The sequence below is a fragment of the Brachyistius frenatus genome, unplaced genomic scaffold (genome assembly GCF_029030835.1).
Source record: "Brachyistius frenatus isolate BFR_SWC_R1_liver_20210118 unplaced genomic scaffold, ASM2903083v1 Contig_32, whole genome shotgun sequence".
NCBI lineage: Eukaryota > Metazoa > Chordata > Actinopteri > Embiotocidae > Brachyistius > Brachyistius frenatus.
Window position 1 is genome coordinate 620,302 of NW_027210631.1, and position 26,293 is coordinate 646,594.

Sequence of the window (26,293 nt, forward strand, 5' to 3'; positions counted from 1 at the left end):
GGATTAAACAGGTGACATGGCCAATAGTAGAAGACAATTGTAAACCCAAAGGATGTTTTATACATGTTTCCCCTTGACAATTAATTACAAAGGAAGGAAGTATCAACTGGGAAATAAAAAATATATAAATTGAACTTTATTTACTCCCAGATCTGAATTAAATTAGAGATAATTTGGTTGTAGCTGTTTGCAGCAAATAATAGCAATAATACCATGTCACACTTTTGATGTTACATTATTTGACATCATCACAAATAGATAACACTATGATGGGTGGGGTTTTTTTAGCAGTTTGTGTTTTGGCCAAACAATGTCACTAAAGTCATACAAATAGTGCCCCTCCTTCCAAAAACATCTTTTGGTGGGTTTGTTTGGATCGACCAAAACGGCGTTCTTGGGTAGAAGCGGGGAACCTTCCTCTATCAGGACTGTATAGAAATCTATGGTTTTGTTATCGTATTGTAGCAAACAATAACATTTCTCCTTGTTCACCAGGTGATAGACAGGGGGCGGGTCCAGCTCCTTCTGCAGCCTCCTCAGCGCTGACAGGCAAATCAATTTCACCGGGTTGTCATCCCTGTCCTCCTCTGCAGCGTCCCGTCCCTCTCCCTCCACATTTGTGGCATCTTCCATGTCTAAGACTACTCTGTCATCCCCGACGCTTTCTTTTTCCTCCTCGTCTTCCATGTTTTCCTCCTCTGTTTGGTTATTGTTGTTCTTTCGGATGAACACCACCGGAACCCTACTTTTACATATTCGGACTAACTCAGAGCACGATTCTTCCCAGCAACTAAAGACGCAATACTGAGAACACAAGGAAAGCACGTTTTATGTTCTTTACAGAAATCATGTTGTTATATTGTTATTACAGGTTGGTCTACTTTCACTGTCACATCTTTATACTTACAAACATTCCGAAGATAATAATAGCCATTACACACAGCCCAGCGAAGGCGAAAGGAACACAAACGATGGTGAGCTAGAGACAGCAGAAAATAAAAGATTTTTAGGGCAAATGATGTGATTCATCTACATCTCATCCTTTCTAGGTGGCCCTAAATGCCTTAGGACAACTACTGAAATACTAAAAAGAAAACATCATTAGTGAAGACAGGATGGCATTTCAGAGGACACAGTCAGGCCAGGAAAAGCTACAAGTATGTGGCATTTTAATCTGCCTGTGATGGTAAAGTATTTCAACAAAAATAATAATTTTGACATAATACTTCTTACCCAAACTGTCATGACGATCCAAAACGTGGAGCTGCGTTTTTCTACAAGCGATAAGACTATAGGAAGACAAGGCTACAAACGCAAACAATAATGTTTTTCATCAACAGATTTTTTTTTTTTTTTTTCACAAGAGAGCATAACAAAACAAATTCATAGACAATCTTAGGACAGCACGTACAGTAAAAAGATGATTGAAAAAATATGTTATCGGGGTCTTGAATAAAGCAGCTGCATTTTACCTTCTCATAAACAAGGCTGCCTCTAACTTCAACCTGAAACAGAATGTAAAATATGTGTTTATTTCAAACAGAAAAGTAAATATGTGTCTATTTCAAACACACTCAACTTTAGAATGTGTATTTTTTTATCACACAACACAATGCCAAAGATGTCACAAGTTTTGAGAGAGTGTGCCGTTGGCATGCTGACAGCAGAAATGTCCACCAGAGCTGTTTTGCTTGGGAATATAATGATTTCACTACCGTACGCCATGTTCACCGTCATTTCTGCGCCCGCAGACCATATGTAACCACGCCAGACCAGGACCACTACATCTAGTATTTGCCCACTCACCAGTAGATGTGGTGGTCCTGCGTAGTTACAGGTGGTCTGCGGTTGTGAGGCAGGTTGGACGTATAACCAAATTCTCGGAAAGACGGCTTATGGTAGTGCAGTGAACTTTCAATTAATGTTTAACCAGGATTATTATTGTGCCACACCTATCAGGATTATCTTGGAAAAGGTGAAGTGCACACTAACACAGCTTTTAGCAAATTTGTGAGCAAAATTTAAGACAATAAAAGAAGTCTTACACCTTTTACTTAAGCTCATGTAAAGTGGGAGTTAAAACAATAAATACTGTATTATGAAATCCACATAAATTGTTTTATACTTCTGTCAGCCATTGCATCAATTTCTGTGTAAGAAAGGTGAATGACTCACACATCCAGATTTCTCATCCTCTCCCGCACATAAGCAGGAGTCTGGAATCGGAGCCTGCCAGTCTTGGTAGCTTTCAAGCCCGCAACACTTAAACTGGAGTGAGCACACAAACCAGAGGAGATTTAGAGACATTTAAAAATACTTTCTGTATGACAGACAGGAATACAGACCAAGGTAGCCGACTGCATGAAACATCAGCATGTTTATTGTAAGTCGCTTTGGATAAAAGCGTTAGCTAAATGAAATGTAATGTAATGTAATGTTTATTCACAGCAAATTTTACCTCCTCAAAGTTTTTTGTTTTTTTTACCTCAGTTTGCCAGTGGTTTATGCTGGTGGGTATTTGACAGTTTCTGTCAGTGAACTGGTTTTGTACGTTTCCTTGTGCATCTGTGAGAGGGCGCAGAGCCAAGTAGCGCTCCTCAAATTTTTTTATATCCTAAAGGAAAATAGACAAACACCTGCAGTCATTTTCCTGGAGAAGTTCTGTTTGACAAAAGAAAAATCTGAACTCAAGGGCAAATCAGTAACGGTTTCCTACCACATTTTCAACCTGGTATCACGGTAAAGCATGAAATAGACACACCGGTCCACTACAGCAAACTTAAGATAGCTACACTTTGCGTTGTCTTGGCGTGAAAGTTTCCACATTTGCCTGTAGTGGATGAAAATGAAACCTACTGCATACTTACAATCATGTGATTTACAGGAAAATAAAACTTTAAGCAAAACTACCTGGTTGGGGTTGGGTGACAAAAAACATGGCTGTGGTTAGGAGAAACAAGATGGTTGGGGTCGTCATGGCAGTCTTTGATTGATACAACCAAGGCACCCTTCCTTCCCCCTAATATGGCCAAAAACCTTCCTTTGTACTTGGTCTCAAATGACTTAAAATCCCATGACATTTACATGTGTGTAAGTTTCACGCTTTCAAAACATGTAACTTTCCCGCCTAGACAGCGCAAAGCGTGGTTATCTCACGTTCAGCTGTCGTGGTCTATGTCTATTTCACGCTTTGACGTGCTACCGGGTTACAACCTTTCAATGGTCTTCCTCAGTGAAGTGGACATGGTCATGGCTGTCTCAGGTCAAAGATTGTCTCTGGAAAGTGAGTAAGCTAACAGGCTGCTGACTGTAGCCTCGTAATTAAAGGACACACACGAGAGAGGTGTCCATGTTTTTATCCAGTGAAGAGATCAATTACCCTGAATATCAATGTGATGTCAGCTGAGCTATCTCCATCCACTGAACGAGACCCTAAAACATGGTTGAAAGCCCCAGAAAACAAAACTAGTGCTGTACAAAGACCTTCCATAACCAAAAACCTCCTTAACATTTACAGCATTCAACTATACAAACAAGAAGTGATTAACCCACCTGGATCTCCTTTTCCTTGAGATTAACAAAAAAAATAATCATGAGTATTACCAGCATGGGTCCAGTTATAATCAAGATCTGAGAGAGAGAGAAAGCAAAGAGATGGGAAAAGATTTATGCGTTTTTCCTAGGTGAGTATATTCATATTTATATATATCGCATCTCACGCACAAACAACCACATACCAATTTTATGTAGAAGACTTTCACTCTACAAAAAATGTCCAGCAGAAGCGCGATGCAGATGAGCAGATTCAACCCTCCCCACAAATACACCAGCTCTGCCTCGTTCTTCAGCATGGACTCAATCTACACCAAATCAAAGGTCAGGTTTATGGTTCCATTATTTTGTTTGTTTTGTATCTGTTAGTTAAAATGAAACTTATATCAGTATCACAACTGGCAAATAACAAGTAGCACTATGAGTGTCTACTGCTTACCAAGCAGTTACTGTTATGTCTTATTTCAGCATTTCAAACACTTGATCAGCCTTCTTTGACCATATATGGTCACATGTGAATTTATCCTGTAAACTACATAATAAACAGTACAACCATAAACAATGACGTCTGTTATTCTCATCAAATATGCACAACAATTCTTCAACCTGACATGATAGCTTTGTGGGTTTTTTTTTTTTTTTTTTTCTATTGTTGCTGATTTGAGTGAATGACTTTGTTTTACCTCAACAGTGTGCCCACAGTCAAAGCTCAGAGAGTTCAGAAGGTGTCCTGTAGTGGTCAAGATGAGCACCACAACACACCAGACCTGGGGAGCGACATCAGCGTTACAGTGCTGCTGTAGACGTCACTCTTTTATAGAGGCAACATGTGATGAAAGGTAACAAAGTCTATCTATCTATCTATCTGTCTATCTGTCTAATTTAATTTAATTTAATCTAATCTAATCTAATTAATAATAAAGTGAATAGATTTACCACATATATTATTAACGCTAATGCTGCAGCCAACAGTGTGCTGCTGGGCTTCCTGAAAGCGATGATCTTGCTGTTATCCATCCCAGTTTACACAACGTTAATGCTCCAGCAGCTTCAGAAGGAAAACCACCACAGACTCAACCTGGAGCGCTGTTTTCGTCGGGAGATGAGAGAGGAGGAAGAAAACCAGCTGTGTGTTGCTGTATGACGGTATGTCCAGTGGCAACAGGTCCGCTGCGTAAAACTACGACTCTCACTTCCTTTTCTTCTCATTTCCATCTCTTCCCTGCCTCTTATCAGCCCCTCCCAGTGAGGAGGTTCCCTGTAAACAGCAGAGTAGCCGGACTGTCATCTGAAGCAGGGGACAGCTCTGCTATGTGGCGACCTCTGTTGGTTAACTGTTTGTACTTGCACACATAATAAGGACCCTTTCCATATTCTTTTTCTCTACGTTTTGGATATGTTTAACATCTGCACATTTATTAGAAGCCTGCAGTCTGTTTTTACACTTTAACTTCATGTCAGTCAAACCAGTGTGTAAATCACTGCTCAGGATGCCTTAAGGCGGTTTTTAAATGGACTTCAAATGAAATAAAAATTTGCATCTGGATTTACTGATTAAATATTTTAGACAAACTATATTTCTACCAGATGCTGACTGTATATAAATGACAACAGTAGTGGTGGACAGTAACTTAGTGCATTTACTCAAGTACTGCACGTGTAGCCTACTTGTAGCTGCAGTAAGAGGGCTGTTTTTTGTTTGTTTGTTTGTTTTTTGTTTGTATGTTCGTTTTTACTTTTTCAGAAAACTGGCTACCCCAAATTTAACCATTACAAGGAGGTTGAGTTCCATTTACTCCATTTCATGTACTCGTAACTTTTTCAGAATTTTTTTTTTTTTTTACTCAATGCAGTAGTTTCAATACAGCATGCTTTTTATTAGTAGATTCTTAGAAAAACAGTTATTGATATAATATAATATATCATATAATATAATATAATAACAAGCAAACGATGCAATAAAAAGGTCTATATAGAGTTCTTGTAATATGAATGTAAAAGTCACGAGATCATACTTGAGAAATCCAAATTGTTTGTCTGTGTAAAATTTTATATATTAAGGAGAAAATGTGATATTTAATTACAAACAGAGCAGAAACACATGTATGTGTTTGCCTCTGAAATTTAAACTGAGCAGGATCTCTTTCTGCGTCAAAGGAAAGGAAAGAAAACCCACCCAAAGTTTGTTTTTTCAGGCATTTCTTTTGTCCTCTAACTCAATCAGCTACTGTGTTGATGACTACTTTTACTACCTGGAAACACGTTTTTACAAAGCGGCTCTACTTTTACTGTTTCAGTTTTTGGCTTTCTACATCTGGCTGTAAACTGTTCCTGGTTAGGTCTGCTTTGAACTGAGCTGGACACAACAGCTTCAACAGGAAACCTACTAATTGTTCAGTATGGACACCAAAGGCCTTTCTTATAGGAAAACATGGATTGGCTCATAATAACTATTTGGTTAAAGCTGGGAATCCTTCTCTTCTGGTTATGGCGAGACGATTTGTTGGCTATAAATAAACCAATCATGAAGCAGTGACTGTTGGAAGCTGCTTCCGGTTTCGACATTTGACATTTTGTTGACCTCTAGAAAAAGATTGATCTAGTAGTTATCTGCCATGTGTGGTAATTTATCTAAATTTATTCAGATAATGTTAAATATTCTATAATACATCAAGTGAGTTATATGAGCGATATTTGAAGATGACGAGAGAAGTTGGTTTATTGTTCTTTTTCAGCCCACAGCATGTTTGCAGTTAGGGGCAGCTGGAGGTTCTTGTCCCGCACCTCTGTCCTCTTTGAGCACCTCACTGGACCTGCCCTGATCTCAGGCAGTTTGTGGAAGTTGTTCAGGTCTATGGCGGGCCAAGCGGTTTCAGGATGGCTCTTATTTTTAAGTGAGGGCAGACATACAGGCGGCTTCTTTCGTTTCAGCTGACTGCCCACCTTGTTGCTGTAGTCTTGTTTGAATGCTGCTCGAGAGTTAAGACAAAATAAGTCGGAAAAAGTGCAAAGGTTTGACTGAAAAGCAGCACGTGACCAGGTCCAGGTTGTACTGTGTTAGACCCTGAATAGATCCTCCTGACTATGTGAGAGAAACTACAGGTTACTCTTGCTCCATCAAAATTCAAGAACAATGAATACTTGATCAGAAAACTCCAACTAAGATGCCCAAGTAGAATTACTGATCTTCTGATTTAAAAGTATGCTCCTTCATTTTATCAATCTGTTTATAATTTATGTGTTTTTAACCCTGGTGTGAGCTTGATGAGCACAAAGGAGCTGCATTTTGTCTGGTTCAGATATGATTAGACAGCTTTTCTAAACAGATCTCACCTGCAGGTAACAGTTTTTCAAAGCCACACTGGTACTGCTCTGAATGCTGCCAGTCCAACCAGAGGCTGGAGGTGGAGGAGCGTTTGGCCGACGGCTTGAACTGCTGCCAGGCAACTGCTGCAGCGGGTGGTAGGGGAAAGTGGATTGGACCAACTTTGCCACTAGCTGCATGCTATTTCATACAGAAGAAGAAGAAGAAGAAAAGGGAGAGGAGTGAGGGACAACTTGCAAAACATGTTCACCGAATATTAGTAAGTAACCCTCTTTTTCTTGCTCGAATAATAATGAAAACAATGTTATTACTAATCAAAGAAAAATAATACCATAGCTAAGCAGTACAAAAAGAAGTGATGTGTAGTTGTTTAGGTAGACAGACTTACCACAGTGCAGCCTCCTTGTTCAGTCATCAGCTGGCCGTTGTTAATTTCCGGCAGGTTGAATCCACGTGCAATACGCTTGGACTTACGTGATGTCAGAAGTTCATGGACGTCTTCTGTATGAACCTGGGATTTGTAAAAAAAAACAGAAAATACCTTAAAGTGAGATTTGAAGATTATAGAATACTTAATTCAAAAGATACTATGAGTTATTACACTGCTTGTTCTATTTCAATTTTCCCAATTTAAATCCACACTGCAGACCGAAAGTAATATGACAGCAACGTTGAGTCTAAACACTAAAGAACATCATTGTGATGAGATGTTGAACATATTTTGTTGAATAGTGCCCCTTTCTAAAAGGTGGTTAAATAATAACCACAATAAGTAACTCTCTTTGATAAGACATATTATTTGCATGTGTTTCTTAGAAGCATGAAACAACCAACTGAGTTTCTATGTGGAATTTTTTTTTTTTTTGTCTAATTATGGATTTTAGGCCAAATATCCAAATCAAATTAAAATGAGATTTCAAGAACCGGAAACAAATAAAGTAAAAACAAAACAAAATCAGAAAAAGATACAGAATACAGAATAAAAGGCGCATTCATAGAATTGTATTTCCAGTGAGTGGCGTAAAATCCTGTGCAAACCTTTTTGTTCGAGTTCACAAAACGTCCATCTATCTTCTTCCATTTATTTTCGATTTTAGGCCTGGTGAGAAAGTTTGGACATATTCAAGATTAACCAGTGTTACTATAATACAAAAAAAACCCTCTGAATCAAAGAAGACCTGCTATATTCACCCCTGAATTTCTCACCTTTGCATTTTTGTCGTTCCAGGTACAGCGAACTAAAATAGTTGAAGTCTCCAAATATGAGGATTAATATGCAGTTTTAGATAGTGGTTGTGAATGTGAAACATGGAACACGTGCAGCAACAGCTGTTCATTCTATGACATCACACTTCTACCTGGACATTCCATTTGTACACGCCACAGACTTACACACTGGAAAACCCCAAACAGGCCGATATTTAAAATATAGTTGAATGATATCAATCACACTCGCCAACCAAATTTGAGCTTATTTTGTACCACAAATTAAACTAGGTGGGCCTTATATTACTTTTAACACTTAATTCCAATCTGTTTTTCGAGCGGTTTTAAAGCGTGAGCGTGTTACTACAGCCACCGCGGAGGTTGTTTGTCTGTTTGTCAGCACAACTACGATACGACACGACAGGATATACTTTGTTGTCCCGTTGGGGACATTTTCTTTAGCCAAGTGTTGTTGCATTTGATACAATTCTGCATTACATAACATGATTCAAAAAAACAACAACATACATTATGTTCCACAAAGAGCCTAATTCACGTAAAATAGTCTGCCAATTTAGAAGGGTTCCACTTTCCTTGGTTCCATTTTTCCACATCCGTTTGAATGTAAACAAACAAACAAACAAACAAAACAAAAAATGGGGTGATGGAGAAATAATTCTGAAAACCTGTATGGGTCCAGCATGTAAAAATATGTAAAAAAAAAAAAAAAATACATAAATAAAAAAACCCGGTTATGTTTTTGCATGGGACAAAATCTTTGTTAATCAATAGTATTAATGGTAAACTTGTAATCATTAGGAAAAAAATTTATCAGTCTAATTTTAATTTTTTTTATAGATTTTTTTTTCTTTCGAACAGTTTAAAGTGACATTTTAAAAGTTTTATTTCAAAGTAGTTAATTTTCTAAATAGAGTATGTCATCGTGCCACTTTTTATAACAGTTCCTCCGACACACGTGTTGCACATGTTGTCCGCTTGGTGCCGCCAGTGGACAAGAAACGTTACCTCACGATTACTAAAATTGACTTTTAAGTGTATCTCTTAGCCATTTAGGCTAAATCAATATTTTAGGTGCTTAATTTGAAAAAAGGCACCATTAAATATAAAAATGATTGATTAGTTTCATTTCTGTTATATTTGCATTTTAAATAAACAGCATTTGTCGGTAGACTACTGTCTCGTCTCAAAACCACTGCATATAAAACACATAGTATATTTAGATAGACTGGTTCACACAGACACAGAGACAAACACTTATACACACACAGATACACAGCTCTCAAAAGTTAGGACAGTAATTACATGTCTAAATCTGACAGAGCATCCAACCACCAGTGCCTGGATGCCTGCCAATATATGTGTGTGTGTGTGTGTGTGTGTGTGTGTGTGTGTGTGTGTGTGTGTGTGTGTGTGTGTGTGTGTGTGTGTGTGTGTGTGTGTGTGTGTGTGTGTGTGTGTGTGTGTGTGTGTGTGTGTGTGTGCGTGTGTGCGTGTACTTGTGTTACTCATGTTGTGGGGACATAAATCTGTTTACACCGTCACATTGCCCACACCGTCCAATTTTAGTGTGAATAGTTGTTTTGAGTTAAGGTAAAGGTTAGTTTTAGGTTAAGGTTAGGAAGCTAAGAGTTTATGGTAGTGGTTAAATGAATGTAAGTCAATGTAATGTCCTCTGAAGTCATGTAAATATGACTGTGTGTGTGTGTGTGTGTGTGTGTGTGTGTGTGTGTGTGTGTGTGTGTGTGTGTGTGTGTGTGTGTGTGTGTGTGTGTGTGTGTGTGTGTGTGTGTGTGTGTGTGTGTGTGTGTGTGTGTGTGTGTGTGTGTGTCTGTCTGTCTCATCGGTGAAGACAGAGACAGGCTGGCTGGAATCTCTTGAGGGAAGGGCTATACTGAGGGTGTTGCTGCACTCAAGAACACACACACACACACACACACACACACACACACACACACACACACACACACACACACACACACACACACACACACACACACACTCACACACGCGAGGGAGGGCTGAGCAGTGCCACATCACCCACCAACACCACCCTCGTCCACTTTTGCACACACAGACACGCACATCTCCCACACAAATCCACTGAGTCCCAGACCCTGTGTCCTACAGCTGAATTCCTCCCACTAACTCCCGTTTAGTGCTTTTTTTTTAAATGTCGTTTTGTCCACCACTTTGGTCCAGACTGAAACATCTCAACAACTATTGGATGGATACAAATTTTCCTCAGATGGTTATATACCCTGCAGGATGAATTCGATTTACTTTCATCCCTTAACTTTTCATCTCGTGCCACCGTCAGGTCAACATTTTAATCTGTTTTATATTTATTAGTAAATATTAGCAAAAGTAATGCAATCTGCTGTACTTTGTGTTAATTGCTAATTAGCTCATGTTAGCCATGCTAACAGATTACTGAGATAGTAAATATAGAGATATCTATTTTTTGGGGGGACACAGATTAGATGTATTAAGTTTCTTCTTACTATGTCTCTCTGTGTTTTGCAATCAGTCGGATCCAGATGCAGACGGGTCACAAACTGAAGGTCGAACAGTGCTCTTTGTCATAGAACTCGGTGGATCCCTAACATCATTAATCCAACAGATATTTTCTCATTAGGTGTTTTGATGAACTGGGTGACGCTTGTAATGGTTGTGAAGCCGCCCCCCCCCCACCCCTCCCTTCAACTAAAAGTGACCACTCATGCCCTGTAGCTGTGATCCTGTCAATGTGGGGACAGATCTCATCACAGAGCATTGTATTAATGAGACATGTCGGAAATATCTTCTCTTTTATTCGCGTGTTTCGCCTTTTCATTTGTAACCCTTTTGCATCAAAGTGATTTTTGAAGCACATATCAGAGGCGTGCATGGTGCGGTTGTGTAACATGCCACTGAGTCATTCCTCTTGCCCGAGGGCAGACATTTTCACCCTGCTTCATTACAGCAACAGGCAGGCTCACGTTCTCCTTCTCTCTGGTTCTGTGTGCATGTGTGCAGCGCCCAGACCTGATGTCCTCATCCTGCCATGTTCTCAAACATGCATCTTCTTCACGCTCTCAGTGGAGGAACATGTGTGTGTGTGTGTGTGTGTGTGTGTGTGTGTGTGTGTGTGTGTGTGTGTGTGTGTGTGTGTGTGTGTGTGTGTGTGTGTGTGTGTGTGTGTGTGTGTGTGTGTGTGTGTGTGTGTGTGTGTGTGTGTGTGTGTGTGTGTGGAGCCTCCCCACCCAGGGGTTGTGTATGGGCTTGTTACAGCAACATTCCTCCACTCAGCTGCTTCTGAACAGCACATTCCAGAAAGAGAGGGAGAAAGGAAAACGAGGATCAGTTAAAGGAGGAGAAATGAAAAGAGAGAGAAGTTTAGGAGGGGAGTGGGTGTAAAAAGGGGGGAAAATTGAGAGAGTAAGACATACTGTGGTAACGGGGGGGGGGGGGCAGAGTCAAGATGGAAGGGCAGAGGAAGTTGGTGAAGGAAGGAAAGGGTAATAATAGTATGATGTGTAATTGATCCCTGCTGGGAAATTTTGACTCCCCACTTCTCCACTGGGAGGTCAAAGGTCAGGGTCAGTTACAGTACAGAGCAACCAGAGCAAAGGCTGAGAAAAGGAAGTGACAGGGAGAAGGCCACAAGGTCCTGTCTTGAAAATATTATTCCCCATACAACCATAAAACAAGTCTCTCTCACACACACAGCTATTCTTTCCAGGCCATTGCATTGACTTTCATTCATTGTGGGCTACCGAACCCGAACCTTCACCAAAACTTTCACTATAACCAATTCATGCTAACCTCAACCAGGACCTCAGAAATGACGTTTTGCCCTCATTAGGACTGAGCTTTGGTCCCCACGAGGACCACTGGTCCGAAAAAGGTCCTGAAGACATAACAAAAGCAAGTACACACACACTCTCTCACACACACACACACACACACACACACACACACACACACACACACACACACACACACACACACACACACACACACACACACACACACACACACACACACACACACACACACACACACTTTACAGTAGACCAAGTACTCTTTAGTGTGTGTTCATCTCCTCAGTCTGCTTGACCTGTTTCTAATGAACTGTGGAAGGAGGAAACAAATCACGCCACAGCTATTCAATCGCACTCCTCTCCACAGACGGAGCAGAAAAACACAGACATGGCACAGAGACAGAGCATGTCATGAGAATACGTTTATAGCACATCTCGTACAAAAAGATGTAATAAAAGAAAGTGAATAGTGAATTAATAGTCATTTCCTGCCAGGTATGATTCATTTCTAAATAACTCATGATGATGTAGACGTACACGTCAGTGTGACATATGCAAGCACAGGCCTCGTCCAGGTGGCGTATGACTTCTTCATCCTCAGTTCATTATCAATACAGGGTTTACTGTTTGTACAATGATGAGGAATTTATTCGGGATTAAGGTCACTCTGACACACAAACATATTGTAGAATCAGTCGATTTATGATTTAATCCATCAGTAGAAGCTTGACAGAAATGCCAAACATTTCCTAGTTTCAGCTTCCATGTGAGGATTTGCTGCTTTCTTTTTACTTTGTTTTTTTGTTTTTTGGAGCTGAATATCTTTAAGTTTTACTATTTAATCACCAATAATGGACAAAACTAAATCACAGAAAATGAGAAAACAACTTGCTGATTGATGAAAACAATTGTTTGTTGCAGCCACAGATTCCACTCAGAGCACAGCTAAGAGCTGTTGAGTTTGATTCAGTGAAGAAAAGAGAGGCGAAAACAAAATAGGAAAGTGAGAAGTAGCTCAACGGCTGGACCGAAGATTTTGTCATCGGACATGAAACGACAGAACAGAAACAGGGGGAGCGATGGGGAAAAGGAAGCAGAGAAAAGATGGAATATTTACTGGAATAACAAGCAAATAGGTTTAAAGACAAGAGCAACAACAAGCAGTTTGTGTGAGTAAAAAGCTTGTTGGCTCTGTGACAGCGTCCCCTCTCCTTCTCCTTCTTCCTCAGACTGAATAGATGGGTTTGTTTGTTGTCACTGGTGGAACTAAAGGAAAACAAAGTGACTCGATTCCCCTCTCTCTCCGTGTGTGTCTGTGTGTGTTTATTGGAAGACAGTTCATCATGCATAAGTGTCTATTGAGTTCCCAGTCCCCCGACAGCTCTATCTGGAATACCAATTTGCTTTCCCCGTTCTTCTTTTCATCGTTTTCGCTGTCTTTCTCTTCACTTTGTCAGTTATGGGAAGTTTCAATGAAGTGGATGCTCAAATTAGCACACCTAAACACATTATGTAACATGTATATAATAATAATCTTTTGCTGCTCCTATGACTTGGACTTCTATAACAATAACTACAACTTTTTTATTTTACTACTGTAATAATGACAATAAGAATTTCACTCTTGCTCTAATTTCAGGTTTAATGTCAAACCTGCTTTAATTGAATTGGCATTGCAAAAGTGAGTATGTGATGCAGCATGTTACCTAAACACACATACACACATGCACAGAGGAGAATTACACTGTATACCCATGTGACCATTAGAGGGGAGGTTATTCGATAAAAAAATTGTTTTTCTATTTCTGGCAATATTTTAATCCAGATTATATATTTGACCCATTAATCTGTTGTCTGTTGGCTTCTTCTTCTTCTTATCTATTTATCCGGTGTATGTTGTGTGTGTGTGATGTAGATTAAATGGAGAAACAGCTGTATGACAGGATTGTCAGAGCTATTCACTCTGATTTTAGACCATGGATGATAGACCATTGACAGCAGGTATGTATGATATAAAAATTACCATATATCCTTATCCCTGCAATATAATTCCCTGGATGGTAAGTAGATAGATAGATAGATAGATAGATAGATAGATAGATAGATAGATAGATAGATAGATAGATAGATAGATAGATAGATAGATAGATAGATAGATAGATAGATAGATAGATAGATAGATAGATAGATAGATAGATAGATAGATAGATAGATGATAGATAGATGGATAGATAGATGATAGATGGATGGATGAATTTTTTTCCCGCTACAGCAGCATTATAGGTCCAGGAAAGCAATAAAACAACAGTAAAATATAAAAATGCACAGTAGTATGTTATTTAGCAGAGCCCCTACCCTATAATGGACATTACAGGTAAATAAAAGCATGCTGTCAAATTTGCAAAACGTTTATACCTGTGTTGTGTGTAATGATTTTCAGATCATCATTAATATAGGTTAGAACAGTTTAGTGTCCACAAATGAGGAACGTTTCTTTTAAATATGGACAGTACGAGTTTATTAAATATGATGCAATTCACAACATTAAAAAAAAAAGATGATTATATATGTTAAGTAACAAGTAATTAAATGGAAAAAAAATACATATAAAAAAAAACAACTGAAAAAGACAGTACAGCATGAAGCAAAGACAAAGACAGGCACACGTTCTATCCAATCAGGCCTGGTTATTTGGTTAGAGCAACATTCACGTTAGCCAATGAAATTTCAATTCCTGGTCACCAACGTCCAATCAGAGACAGGTTTATCCTGGAAGGGGAGGGCCTATTTCTTCCTTGGCTTTGCCCAGTCCGGATGTTCCCCAGTAGCGAATAACGAGCAGCAGTGTGTGAATGTGGCAACCGAGGTAGACAGGGAGGGGTAGATACACTGACCAGACCAAGCTTTTTGCCTTTTTTCTTTTTTTTCTTCTTTATTTTCCCTTTCCTGCGGAACCAAGGGACTACAGTTTACCTCACGCCACGGTTGTAAAGTTGTTGGTGGAGCAGAAAACGCGGCCGTCGCTGCGTTTCTTTTGGACCAACGGCTGTCGTTGTGAAAACAGTTCAGAAAGAAGAAAGAAGGAAAAGGGAGAGACAACATGGGGCGATAATAAAAAAGAAAGGTGTGCTGTGAACCGACGATGAGTCTCTGGGAGGACCCGTGAAGCTTATTTATTTGTATTTATGCCCCCCTCCCCTCTTCCCTGTCCCTTGTGTTTTATTTTTGAAAAATTTCTCCTTCCCTTGCCAGGTTTTTTTTTTTTTATTTTTTTTTTTTTAATTTTTTTTTTTTTTTTATAAAGGAAAAGGATACGTTACGAGAGGACTGAAGGATGGACCAAGCCGGCATCCTGAGAAAGTTTATCCAGGGGGTGAAGGCCATGAGCGAGGGGGACGAGGAGAGGGGAGAGGACAACTTCGGCAGCGACTTTATGGTGGGTCAAAATTACCAGCAGTCTACACCTAGCTTCCTTTAGCTTCTGTCTACATCACCTAGACCTCTGTCCCATTCACAACCTCCACCTTTTTTTTTTTTTTTTTCCTTCATACTGACCCTCCATATTCCCACCCCTCCCCTCTCCTGTCTCCCGGCTCCCTGTATCCCCCAGGAGGTGAGGCAGGGGCGGCCACACTGCCCTCTTCCTCTTCCTCCCATTTACAGGCTTTACATGGCGGCCTAGCATTGTCTCCTAAACCACACAGAAACACCACCGGCTCTCTGTTTCTTTAAAAAAAAAAAAAAAAAGAAAAAAGAAAAGCCAAGCAACAAAACAAGACACAATCACGTCACTTTGAAACCCCTGGGCGAAATTTTACATGACATTGCTGGAGCGGCTTAGCTCGTACGGCTACCAGTGCAGTGTTATTGTGGCTTACCGTCGGTTAACCATGTCTGATAACTGCAATGATTCATGATTCATTGTCCTCTCCCGTACACAGTAAGCAGGTAACATCCACCAAACTGACCTTAAGGGCATCTGTTATCTCCTGTGATATTCCCGTACACAGCTGTTTTAATGCCAGAAAGCTCTATGAAATATTTATAGGAGGACTGTATTTACTTTAGTTTAAAGCAGATACGTGCCATAGGGCTGAATTTAATGGTTATTTTCATTATTGATCAGTCCGTTTGATTTATTTTCTCAACCGCTCAGCTGTTTGGTCTTTAAAATGACAGAAAATTGTGAAATAATAGCTTTTCTTAAACCCCCAGGGTGCAGCCTAAAATGTCTTGTTTTGTCCCAACTAAAAGTCCTCTCTGATAACAGATTGAATGAGGGGAACCAAAAATATCTGCATATTAAGTGGCTGGATTCAGAGAATTTTAATATTTCTTAAAATAAAAATAACTCAAAACGATTATCAAACCAAAGGGCAAATTTCAGCCAGTCTAATTCATCGATGAATTGTCGCAGCTCGAACGTATTGCAGTTGATGATAAATCCACCCACACGCAAACCTTTTACGTTTACAGTTTTCAACGTATTAGAGAAACGCTATAATGTAATCAAAAAAGCGACACAAACCTCACACCCCGAAAACGACCATGAAGTTGAATTCATGTCTAAAATCATGTCTAAAATCAGGATGTCATGACCTTCACAGAAGTAGGATTTAATGCAGACCACATTCGTTTTGGCGAGGTGTGCCTAATAAACTCGAGTGTAAATCCACCTTGGATTATGCCGTCTTTCCCGTCCGGTGTTGCTTCTGTCCTGTTCGGTATTGTGATTCATTCTTTCAGCCCGTGTTGGAAGTATGCAGTATAACACGGTGTCCTTTTGTTATGCTTTGATTCACGTGACCAGGATCTTTTGGGGGGTTGTTTCTCAAGTAAAGTCATTTTGATAACGTATTTTGTTTGCTTTATGATAACCGCTGACCCGCAGTCATAAGTTTGCCCTCACGACATCACTGAATGTGTTTGCGTTGCAACTCTGGACTCAAAATAGGACGTCTCCCAGCCAGTCTTGTGAAATAGCTGAAATAGCCACAACTGGAACGACACTTCTGTAATATAATTTGTGTCATCAAGTGGCCATTTTAACGTGATGGCTTTGATTTGGGTACGTTTATAAATGTTGGGTCAACAACAGGAAACGAGTATGTTTACTTTATTATCTGTATTTGTAACAATGTAAGTTTAAATTCATGTACACTTCTGGATTCAGATAAAAGACGTCCTGGTTGCAGGTTAACTTGCAGCAGTAGATGGGAGGTTAGATTTGGGTTTTTATTTATTACCCAAATGATGTTTCAGCTTTGTTAAATATTTGTAATTAGTTTTGGTGTTTGATTGTCTGGGAAAGGAACTAATCAGTGTCAGAACGGTTAACTTTTTCTCCTCTTGCCTACAGTTGCAAACAAACACAGACACACACTCCTTCCTTCCCTACCTCATGCAAGCTGCTTGCTGGAGCTTGCAACATTCTTTCTTGGCCCATTTCATAACATTTTGTTCTGGCTTTAAAAGTGGAACTTTGTCAACTCTTTGGATAAAGGCTGCACAATTTGACATGGTCCCTCGCTGAAATTAGTACGTAACAAATTCTGAAATAAACAGAACTCTGCGTCTACGTTCAATTATGCGCTGATGACTCGGCCTGTCCTGCTTTTCGAGCGTTGGTGTTAGAAAACGGGGAGTTGGGAGATGTTGCGCAAAAAAAACCCCGACTACCGTGGGTGCTGGGCTGTGCGAGAGGCTTTGAGGAAGTCTTTATGGACGAGAGCAATGAGCTGGGGCTAGCCTGCCGTTAGTTTTCATGATACATGTCATCATCACAGATAAAACCTTTTTCTTACAATGCAGACATGCAGCTGGCATATTAGTGCGTCTAGTGTAACATAAGACCGAGTATATTGTTCATGGGTTTATACAGTCTTCAGTCAGAGTGCATTTTTATTATCTTTCTCTTGAGCTTAAATTCTCCCTCAAGACTTAACTGGGTAAATGTACTTTCCTCTTGCAGCACCACCGTACTTTTCTTCCATAACTTGACAAAAATCCACGCCTTATCAAACTGCCTCCTGTAACCACACCGTGTAGGGATTAAAGGGATCTAATCTTCGTCCATGCCGACCCACCTGAAAACAAACCCCACGTCCACTTACACTGGGCGTACCACCCGAAACCGGTGATCCTCAGTATTTGTTGACCCATCTGATTCTGTGATGGGGCGTCAAGACAGGTCACAGAATCTGATGGGTCACCAAATACAATGCAACACCGGCGCTGCATGTCAGGCTGGTTATGTCATTGGATACGAGAATCGTCACAAATCGCTCGAATTATAACTTCCCATTTGAGCATTTAGGCAGTTGTAGCGTTATAAAATGCAGAATTTAATTGCACAACAGCTGCTGGCGTACACATCAAAGTCAGCAACGCCTGTAAGTCATTATACGTGCGGATTTAACCACAGGTACACAAAGCTGATGTCTCACGCTTTCTTACAGTAAAGGGCCACATGATATGGGCGTGACGATTCAGGGAAGACACATCGTGGCTGAGAAGACCCAATTAGGAAGCGAAAATAGGTGTCCCTGTCATCGTCCAGACTAAAATGCATTTCTGGAGTTTTCAAATTAATAACAGGTCGACAGAGTTTACAACAATCTCTGCTTTAGGGGTTAAAACCCCCCCCGCCAAAGTAGTTTGAACACTAGCGCTATACGCAGCAAACGTAATATGTTTTAAAATGAAAACGTATCTGCGTGTGAGTAGCCGTAGACAAAAGTGTCCTTTTATCAGTTTTCCCAGCAAAACATCCTTCCAGCCTTTGTGGCTACTAAAACTGACGTCATTTTAATCAGATACTCCCTTTATTCAAACACACAGGACACCATTGACAGCCTGTCGTGCTCTTGATTATTTGTGTGATGTCCCTCTTAAATGAGCTTCATAGGCATGACTGAGAATAATTCGTTTTTACAGTGAAACGTACCCTGAAACGTTTCCTGTTAGCCTCTAGGCGATCACGCATTTCTCCAGACAGAAACTCGACTGTCAAACGGCTCTTATAAAATTCGTCTTTGGGTCATGCAAGTGCTTAAATTTAAAATATGTTTTTTTTAATTTTTTTATATCGTCAGTCAAGTAATTTGATACGGTTTATATGATTGGGGCTTTGAGCTAAATTTTCTCAAGCTGGCAACATCAGCTTGAGAGTGTTGAGTTTCACCTAAATTATTTAGCGAACACACTAGCTCGCGGACATGAAAAGTTGTCCTGAATGAGTACATGCGGGCTGCGAGCCAGCCCACCGAGCACAGCTAGGACTCGTCACCGCCGACATGTAGGTAAGCGCTTTGGCTAGTTGCTACTAGTCTGTTTTTTACCAATCTCAAGCTTTGTGGAAGCTTTTGGCCGCTTTAAGAGTCAAACTCACCACAGCACAAGCGTGAGGGGTGTGCTCCTCTGCGTAGTGAGTCACCAGAACACCCTGACATAACACCCACTTTAACTGCCTATTGTTGTTTATATATAGAATGTGTTTTATAGACATAATTACAGGCTCTGGTGGGGCAAGAAGTCAGAGATTATACGCTTTGTTCAGTACTCTTTTTCAGCTGTTTGATAGAACTGCTGTTTTGTTTTGTTTTTCTCTTCCCCCCCCCCCCCCCCAACCTGGCACCAAAATGTGAGAATTGTCTTGTAGTGTTCAGTTGTTATCTTGTCATGTTTGACCCCCATTTTACAGAGAGTTAACGGAGAGTTGTTTATTCCGGTGGCTTCCATGTAGAGGCTAATTACACGGCCATCCTGGTGCACGTGCTGTGAGTACGTCAGGGCCTCCGGTGAAGTGTAAAGAAGAAGGAGCAAAGTATGCTGAACACAGTTAAAGATGTAAGTTAGACACATGTTTGGTGCTAATCCTGGTGCTATAATGATTTTTACGAGCTTTTAGATTTTCGGAGCCGGTATGGGACGGTAATTTCTTCCCTGACCATCCTCCTTTTTCTGGCGAGTATTTGACAGATTGCGTGTTTAAGTTAGACTGAACTGTGCTGCTTGTGGGTAATACAGATGGCAGTCAGAAGTTCAGGAGCAATTCGAAAGATTTACAGTTCAGCTATGATCCCTTGCCACATATCGCCAGTAAAAGGCGCATGCTGTGATTATTTTTAACCTATCGGGTCTGGTGATGATGGCTTAATCCAAAAAATACCAATTGGCTATAAGGTCTAATACGTACTTTTAGGTCCTGGAGTCTGTCCCATGACGCAGGTTCTGCAAAATTGGTCCATCTGTGCAGTTGCTGGTCCCGCAGAACCAAACAATGGCAATTTTACTTGTTCCACAAGGGTGGTTATCAACTGGCCCCCATCAGCCCACGACTTTCCAAACCAGCCATTAGTGCACTTATGTAAGAGAGAGGTGTTTTTTTTAATTTTTTTTTAACAAATAGCCAGTTATAGAAGCAAGTACGGACACTTTCAGAGAGGAGGATTTAAGATAATAGAAACATGCTTGACGTAGGGAAAATATGAAATAATACAGGATAAAGTAGATATAATTCAGCTGGTGAAAAGAGGTTAAATGCAGGCACACCGGGTAGAACGCAAAACATAGAGTAAGCTGTCTTAGAAGTAAAATATAGCAGTAAAAAGAAGAAATATTTTCAAATCTGAAGTCATGTAAATGTACCTAGGGGTAATTTATGTGGGCATCTATTGTGATTTAAAGGAAACCAATATATTAATTCAAAATGTTACCTGTTATCTGTACATGTTTGTAATGTGTAAAATATGACTGTGGGAAGGCTGGAGAAGAATAACCAGAATATCTACTGATTCCTGTAGGACCAAGGACCATAATCCATTTTGCAGAGTTTTACCGTTTTTATTTCCTATGGGTGGACCGGCACCATGACAATGTGGATTCGGGTATTAAAGTGGAACTTGATGTGAAAACTCAGCATCTGCTGCCCCGAGCTTATCATTTTATCGTGATGATTTTACATACAGGCGCACTGAATTGGATGTCAAATTTCACGAGTGCTGCCGTGACCGAGCTCGTCCCAAGCTATGTTGCTGACTCACAAATCTGGCTTTGGGAAACGAGCTTGACTGTTGTGTGGGGAGAGCGCTCGCTGCTTGCTGTCTTGGAGACGGTATTTTGCTCTCTAGTTTTGATGCGTCACTTCCTGTTGGCAGAGAAAGAGTTTGTACATCGCAAACATTTTCTCTGGTTCGGAAATCTGGAGGCGCTGTTCCTTGTTACAACGCCCTTTACACATTTATTTATGTACTGAGGCGACAGTCATACTTTCAGTACAGTGAGTGAGGTGGTTGGAGGATAGAGTTTAGCTCAAGGCCAGGTTGATTGAACACACAGCTGTTGATAGACATACAAGCTGCAGGGATTGAGCTTGTGACCTCAGCGTTATGGGAAACGTGTAACTGGTGGGCCACCAAGCTGCCTGATAGAAACATTTAGGGAACACTTCAATCCAAAATGCCTCACAGCGTTTTGCTCACATGGATTTTTTTTTTCAGGGTCGTCTCCTATAGTGGCTCCAAACACCGCCAGACAGGAACTAATCAAATCTGATCTACTTACACTACTGAAATGCAATGTGAAATATAAGAGGCAGTTGAGCTAAGTTGTCATGATGAAGGTCACTTTATCTCCAGGCGGGGACATACAAAGACAAGGGAGGCTGCTTTTTTTTTAGTTAAAAAAGTTAACTGTTTTAAGCTGAAAGTATGTTAGCCCTCTGTCATAATGATAATACGTCCATATGTGAGATCTGGTGCTGATATTGTTTCTAAATACGCCGTTATAAACTGACATGTACCTGCTTCTGGGTCTCAATAACGAAGTCTAGACAGAGTTTAGACAGAAGTTCAGCGTGTGTGTGTGTGTGTGTGTGTGTGTGTGTGTGTGTGTGTGTGTGTGTGTGTGTGTGTGTGTGTGTGTGTGTGTGTGTGTGTGTGTGTGTGTGTGTGTTCCTGCCACACCTTTGCAAGCAGATTACTGTCAAGCAGCACATCAAAGACAGCGAAAAAATGCAACCACACACGCTTCTCTAAAGTGCTGTGGCAGGCAAAAAAAAAAAAGCTGTGACAATGCCAAATGTGTGTGTGTGTGTGTGTGTGTGTGTGTGTGTGTGTGTGTGTGTGTGTGTGTGTGTGTGTGTGTGTGTGTGTGTGTGTGTGCGCGCGCGTGTGTGTGTATACGATCTTGTGACTATATATGATGTTGTGTGTGTGTATATGTATGTATATATATATATATGATGTGAGTGTTTGTGTGTAATAACAATTCCAGCTGTCACCAGGGGGCCTTCCCCTTATTCTTTTTGAGGTGGAGGCCTTTTTGCCCAACTATCACCCACACAAACACACTCAGGGATGCAGGACACCAGTCGTATGGAACAGCATGGGGGTGGTGGGGTGTTTGTGGCAGCACTGTGTGTGTTTTCAAGAAAAGGATGGCATGTTTTACTGTAATTTATCAAAGCGGTCCCAGCGAACCTCGTCGCTGTGATCAGATAGATTATGAAAATAATTGCAAACATGATCACATTATAACCCAAGGTTTAAGAGTGTTTTGGAAGTGAGCACGTTATGAAGTCTCTCTTTTCGTACAATAATCCTCCACCTGCAGAATGTACGGCATGCCGGGTGTTCGTTTCCAGACTCATCAGTCAGGTGTGTTGAAAACGAGCTGGAGGGGCTCTGAGGAGCAGAACTCAGCTGTTTGTTTGGCAAAATTGGAATGATTCTTTAATTTTGTCTCAATAATAAACAAAAGAAAATAATGCAAATCTTTCTTCACGGCCTTTAAGTTGCGGCAGAGGGGAATGAGTGAGACAGTTGTTTCTCTTCATCACATGCTGAGGTCCTGCATGGTGTGTTCTTTGTCCTGTTTTCTTGTCTTCAACCTGCACAAGTTTCAAGATAAATCTTGCCCAGGTTTTGTCGGAAAATGTTTCAACAACCACTGAGAATAGCGATATGACGTGCAGCTGGTGGACTCTGCCTCGATGGTTGCCTTCGCCGCCGTTTCCCACCGCCGGTTAAAATATGAGACGCTGGGTATGTTTGTGCGTCTTGTGGTTTTATTAGCTTGTTAGTGTGCGGGGACGTGGAGGGGCACGCTGCAGGGGTCGGCTGCTGCTGTGTGTGTGTGTGTGTGTGTGTGTGTGTGTGTGTGTGTGTGTGTGTGTGTGTGTGTGTGTGTGTGTGTGTGTGTGTGTGTGTGTGTGTGTGTGTGTGTGTGTGTGTGTGTGTGTGGCAACCACTATCAGCCTGCCTCATGTTACTACAACACGATGCAAGACTTCCCAGTTTCGTCTGGTGTCACAAGCTTCGTTCTCACCCGCCCCTTCCCACGGCTTAACCCAGAAACCAGCCTCTTGCCTCTAAGCCGGGTGTTTCTCAGAAGAGAAGCAGCACAATATTTCCACTCCAGAGTTAGTGTGTGTGCGTGCGTGCGTGCGTGCGTGCGTGCGTGCGTGCGTGTGTGTGTGTGTGTGTGTGTGTGTGTGTGTGTGTGTGTGTGTGTGTGTGAGGCCTTACAGGATGAAAGCTTGCTGACCCACCAACAAGGCAGAAGAACTTAATTGATCAAGATAAGGAGACCACACATTCAGGAAATTATTCAGTAATACCCTGTGTGTGTAACCCTAATCCTAACCGTGTGTGTGTGTGTGTGTGTGTGTGTGTGTGTGTGTGTGTGTGTGTGTGTGTGTGTGTGTGTGTGTGTGTGTGTGTGTGTGTGTGTGTGAAAGGAAGTAGATTCATGGTCCAGTCATATCGTCCGTGGCAGCTCCCACACTGACCTGCATTCACGCTTAACCAACAGCATTCACTCCGCTGAGGTGTCCTTGGGGAACATGGTGTCCCACAGAAGACAAGAATCTCCGCGTGTATTATTTTAATATCAGTAAACAAACACAAAAATATCAAATGAATGCACAGAAAGTCCAAATTTGGCCGAGTCGTGTAAAATCCCAGACGCAGATTAAATTGACAGAATCAGGTCGGCGCGGGCACCTGTTCGACCCTCGATAGCGACAGTGAATATCTGGGCAGGGAAGTGATTAACAGATGCACACAAACAGCGAGCATGCACTCAACACACAATGAGCCCCTGTCCCAGATGATTGGGATTAGATGAGGTTTGTCCACATCTGCTTCCTGCTGCAGGCCCAGATCCAGAGCGGGAAATTACCACCGAGCCTCAGACCGCTCAAAGTTAACCCTGTTTGCTCGAGTATTACGGCGAAGTCCACGATTTATAATGAAATTCAAAACGCGTCAAACTGCTTACGGTTGCGTGTCGGGGCTCCTGAAGCGTGACTGCTCTCAGTGCTTTTCAGTATTTTACATTTTCCCTGACGATGGCATCCACAGGGCACTTCACGAATGAATGAAAGCCTCATTTCTAAGACAGTTAGAATTCTTGCGTTTTTCCTTCCTCTAGATGTCCCCATGGTGGGCCGCCGTATTGAATTTTAAAAAAATGTTACGTCAAACCTCATATTGTGGTATGTTATTGCTGCTTGACTCTTTGAACGTTCCACATTGTCCATTTTTTTGGTCTCCAATGCAACAGAAGCTGTTGTGATGTTAAAGTCACGTACTTTATTTGCGTCATGACTTGTTTGTTAAGTCTGCTTCTACTTCCCACGCAGTTTGTATTTCTTCTCTTGTCACTTCTGTGATAATTTGACTTTATTTTGATTTCAGTTTTTTTTTTGTGTGAATTGAAATGTGCATAAAAGTGTGTGGACGGAGACAAACTTTTCACAAACTCGCACAGAAATTGAGTTACTTTCACAAAGATGGGCTATCGTGCTATTTCATTTTCCACTTCCCACACTTCATCTGTTTCTCCGACTGTCCCTCAGTCTCTCTCTCTTATCCCTCCACATCCTTCCGCCTTCCGTCGTATTTTCTTTGTCCACTTTGTTTTGTCTTTTGACATTACGAAGGCACAAACACAGTGACTCATTCGTCAGAGGAAGCAGTGTGAGCAGGTTTGTTTCTGTGTTTATCTGTCGGGGTCTATACGACACCGTAGACTGTACATGTATGGTCTCGGAGGATGTGGGCACCCAGAAGCGACGGTGGCTTTAAATGGTGGTCTGAGTTCAGCAGAGCTGCTTCCCACGGCCGGAGGGAGTGTATCGCCGACCGCGAGATGCATGCGCAGTCATAAACACGTGTACAGAATTGGGTGTGACATAGTGGCACTCGCAGTTCTTGAGTAACCGCTTATTGGATGTGGAGAATAATCCCGGTTTTTCTTTTTAAGTTTCCGTCGTTAACATCCTGCTTGCTGGTCGTCACGCCGCGCCTCTGACTTGCATAAGAGCGTTTTGTGTGCAGTGATTCCGCCAGATGGTTTAGAATTGAAAATGAAAGAGTGACAGACAGAGAGGAAGGGAAGCCTGATGGTTATTAAAAGAAAATCATATTCCGCTTCGTGCCAGTGAATGTCAAGCTGTTCTACCCCCTCTCTCTCTCTCTCTCTCTCTCTCTCTCTCTCTCTCTCTCTCTCTCTCTCTCTCTCTCTCTCTCTCTCTCTCTCTCTCTCTCTCTCTCTCTCTCTCTCTCTCTCTCTCTCTCTGTGTGTGTGTGTGTGTGTGTGTGTGTGTGTGTGTGTGTGTGTGTGTGTGTGTGTGTGTGTGTGTGTTCATACCCTCTCATGCTATCAGTGCTCCACTGACCTATATTGGCCAGTAGCCATTAAATGGAAAGGACTGCACAATGTAAAAGTGTGTGTGCATACAGCTCGGTAAGCGCCGCTGGTTGTTGGATATTATCTTTATACAAGATCTTTAGCTAATGAGGAGGTCTGACCCACAAAGTCCAGACCCCTGACTCATGGGAGCGGTCAGGGTGCGGTTTGATCTTACTTCCTGAGTTAATGAGCCTGATTTAAACGAACAGCAGACACCTGACGTGGTGATCTGCTCTCTGAACACCGCTGCTCTCTTTACCTTGTCATCCCAACGCTGATGAGAAGAGTTTTACAGTTTGGTAAGTTCACTTACCTGCTTTTTTTTTTTTTTTTTGTCACGAGGTAGATGAGTAGTACGATATGATTCCTTAATTTGTGCGCACAATTGATTTGGAGTAGGGCAGCAACTAACGATTATTTAAATTTATTTGACGCTTATTTTCTCGATGAATTGCTGTTTTGTCTGACGGTTAAAACTCAAAAGACATTCAATTTATCGTGATCTAAAACGGAGAAAAGCAGCAAACCATTACATTAAACAAAACAGCCAGAAACATTATTAAAATGCTGAATGGATAATCAAAACAAATAGATGGTTACAAAAAAATAGGCCAATTTTTATGTTGATTGACTCCATTAAGGGACTAATTGTTGCAGCTTTATATACTTTATTGACCATTTGAAAATC

At 41.1% G+C, this 26,293-nt stretch overlaps 2 protein-coding genes across 8 annotated transcripts in view; one reads left to right on the forward strand and one right to left on the reverse strand.

Annotated features, from left to right (window-relative positions):
* Nucleotides 1-200: 200 nt before the first annotated feature.
* Nucleotides 201-4,802, reverse strand: LOC138621734 (uncharacterized). 4 transcript variants are annotated; one of them, XM_069699975.1, is made up of 10 exons: nucleotides 4,489-4,801; nucleotides 4,236-4,319; nucleotides 3,738-3,860; nucleotides 3,553-3,630; nucleotides 2,486-2,614; nucleotides 2,176-2,268; nucleotides 1,473-1,505; nucleotides 1,234-1,305; nucleotides 908-979; nucleotides 201-804 (listed from the first exon to the last, which is right to left on the reverse strand). In XM_069699975.1, the coding sequence occupies exons 1-10, from the start codon at nucleotides 4,567-4,569 to the stop codon at nucleotides 265-267; spliced, it is 1,305 nt and encodes a 434-aa protein (XP_069556076.1). In that variant the 5' UTR covers nucleotides 4,570-4,801; the 3' UTR covers nucleotides 201-264. The 4 variants fall into 4 exon arrangements, with proteins under 4 accessions (XP_069556076.1, XP_069556078.1, XP_069556079.1 ...); XM_069699977.1 differs by lacking the exon at nucleotides 4,236-4,319 and having other exon boundaries at nucleotides 4,489-4,802; XM_069699978.1 differs by lacking the exon at nucleotides 3,738-3,860 and having other exon boundaries at nucleotides 4,489-4,802.
* A 10,411-nt stretch (nucleotides 4,803-15,213) lies between these two features.
* ptpn12 (protein tyrosine phosphatase non-receptor type 12) overlaps nucleotides 15,214-26,293 on the forward strand; it is a 45,075-nt gene continuing 33,995 nt past the window's right edge. For all 4 annotated transcript variants that reach the window (XM_069699993.1, XM_069699992.1, XM_069699994.1 and 1 more), the window contains exon 1: nucleotides 15,214-15,343. In XM_069699993.1, the coding sequence (XP_069556094.1) occupies nucleotides 15,242-15,343 (102 nt within the window). In that variant the 5' untranslated portion in view covers nucleotides 15,214-15,241. The remainder of the gene's footprint in view (nucleotides 15,344-26,293) is intronic.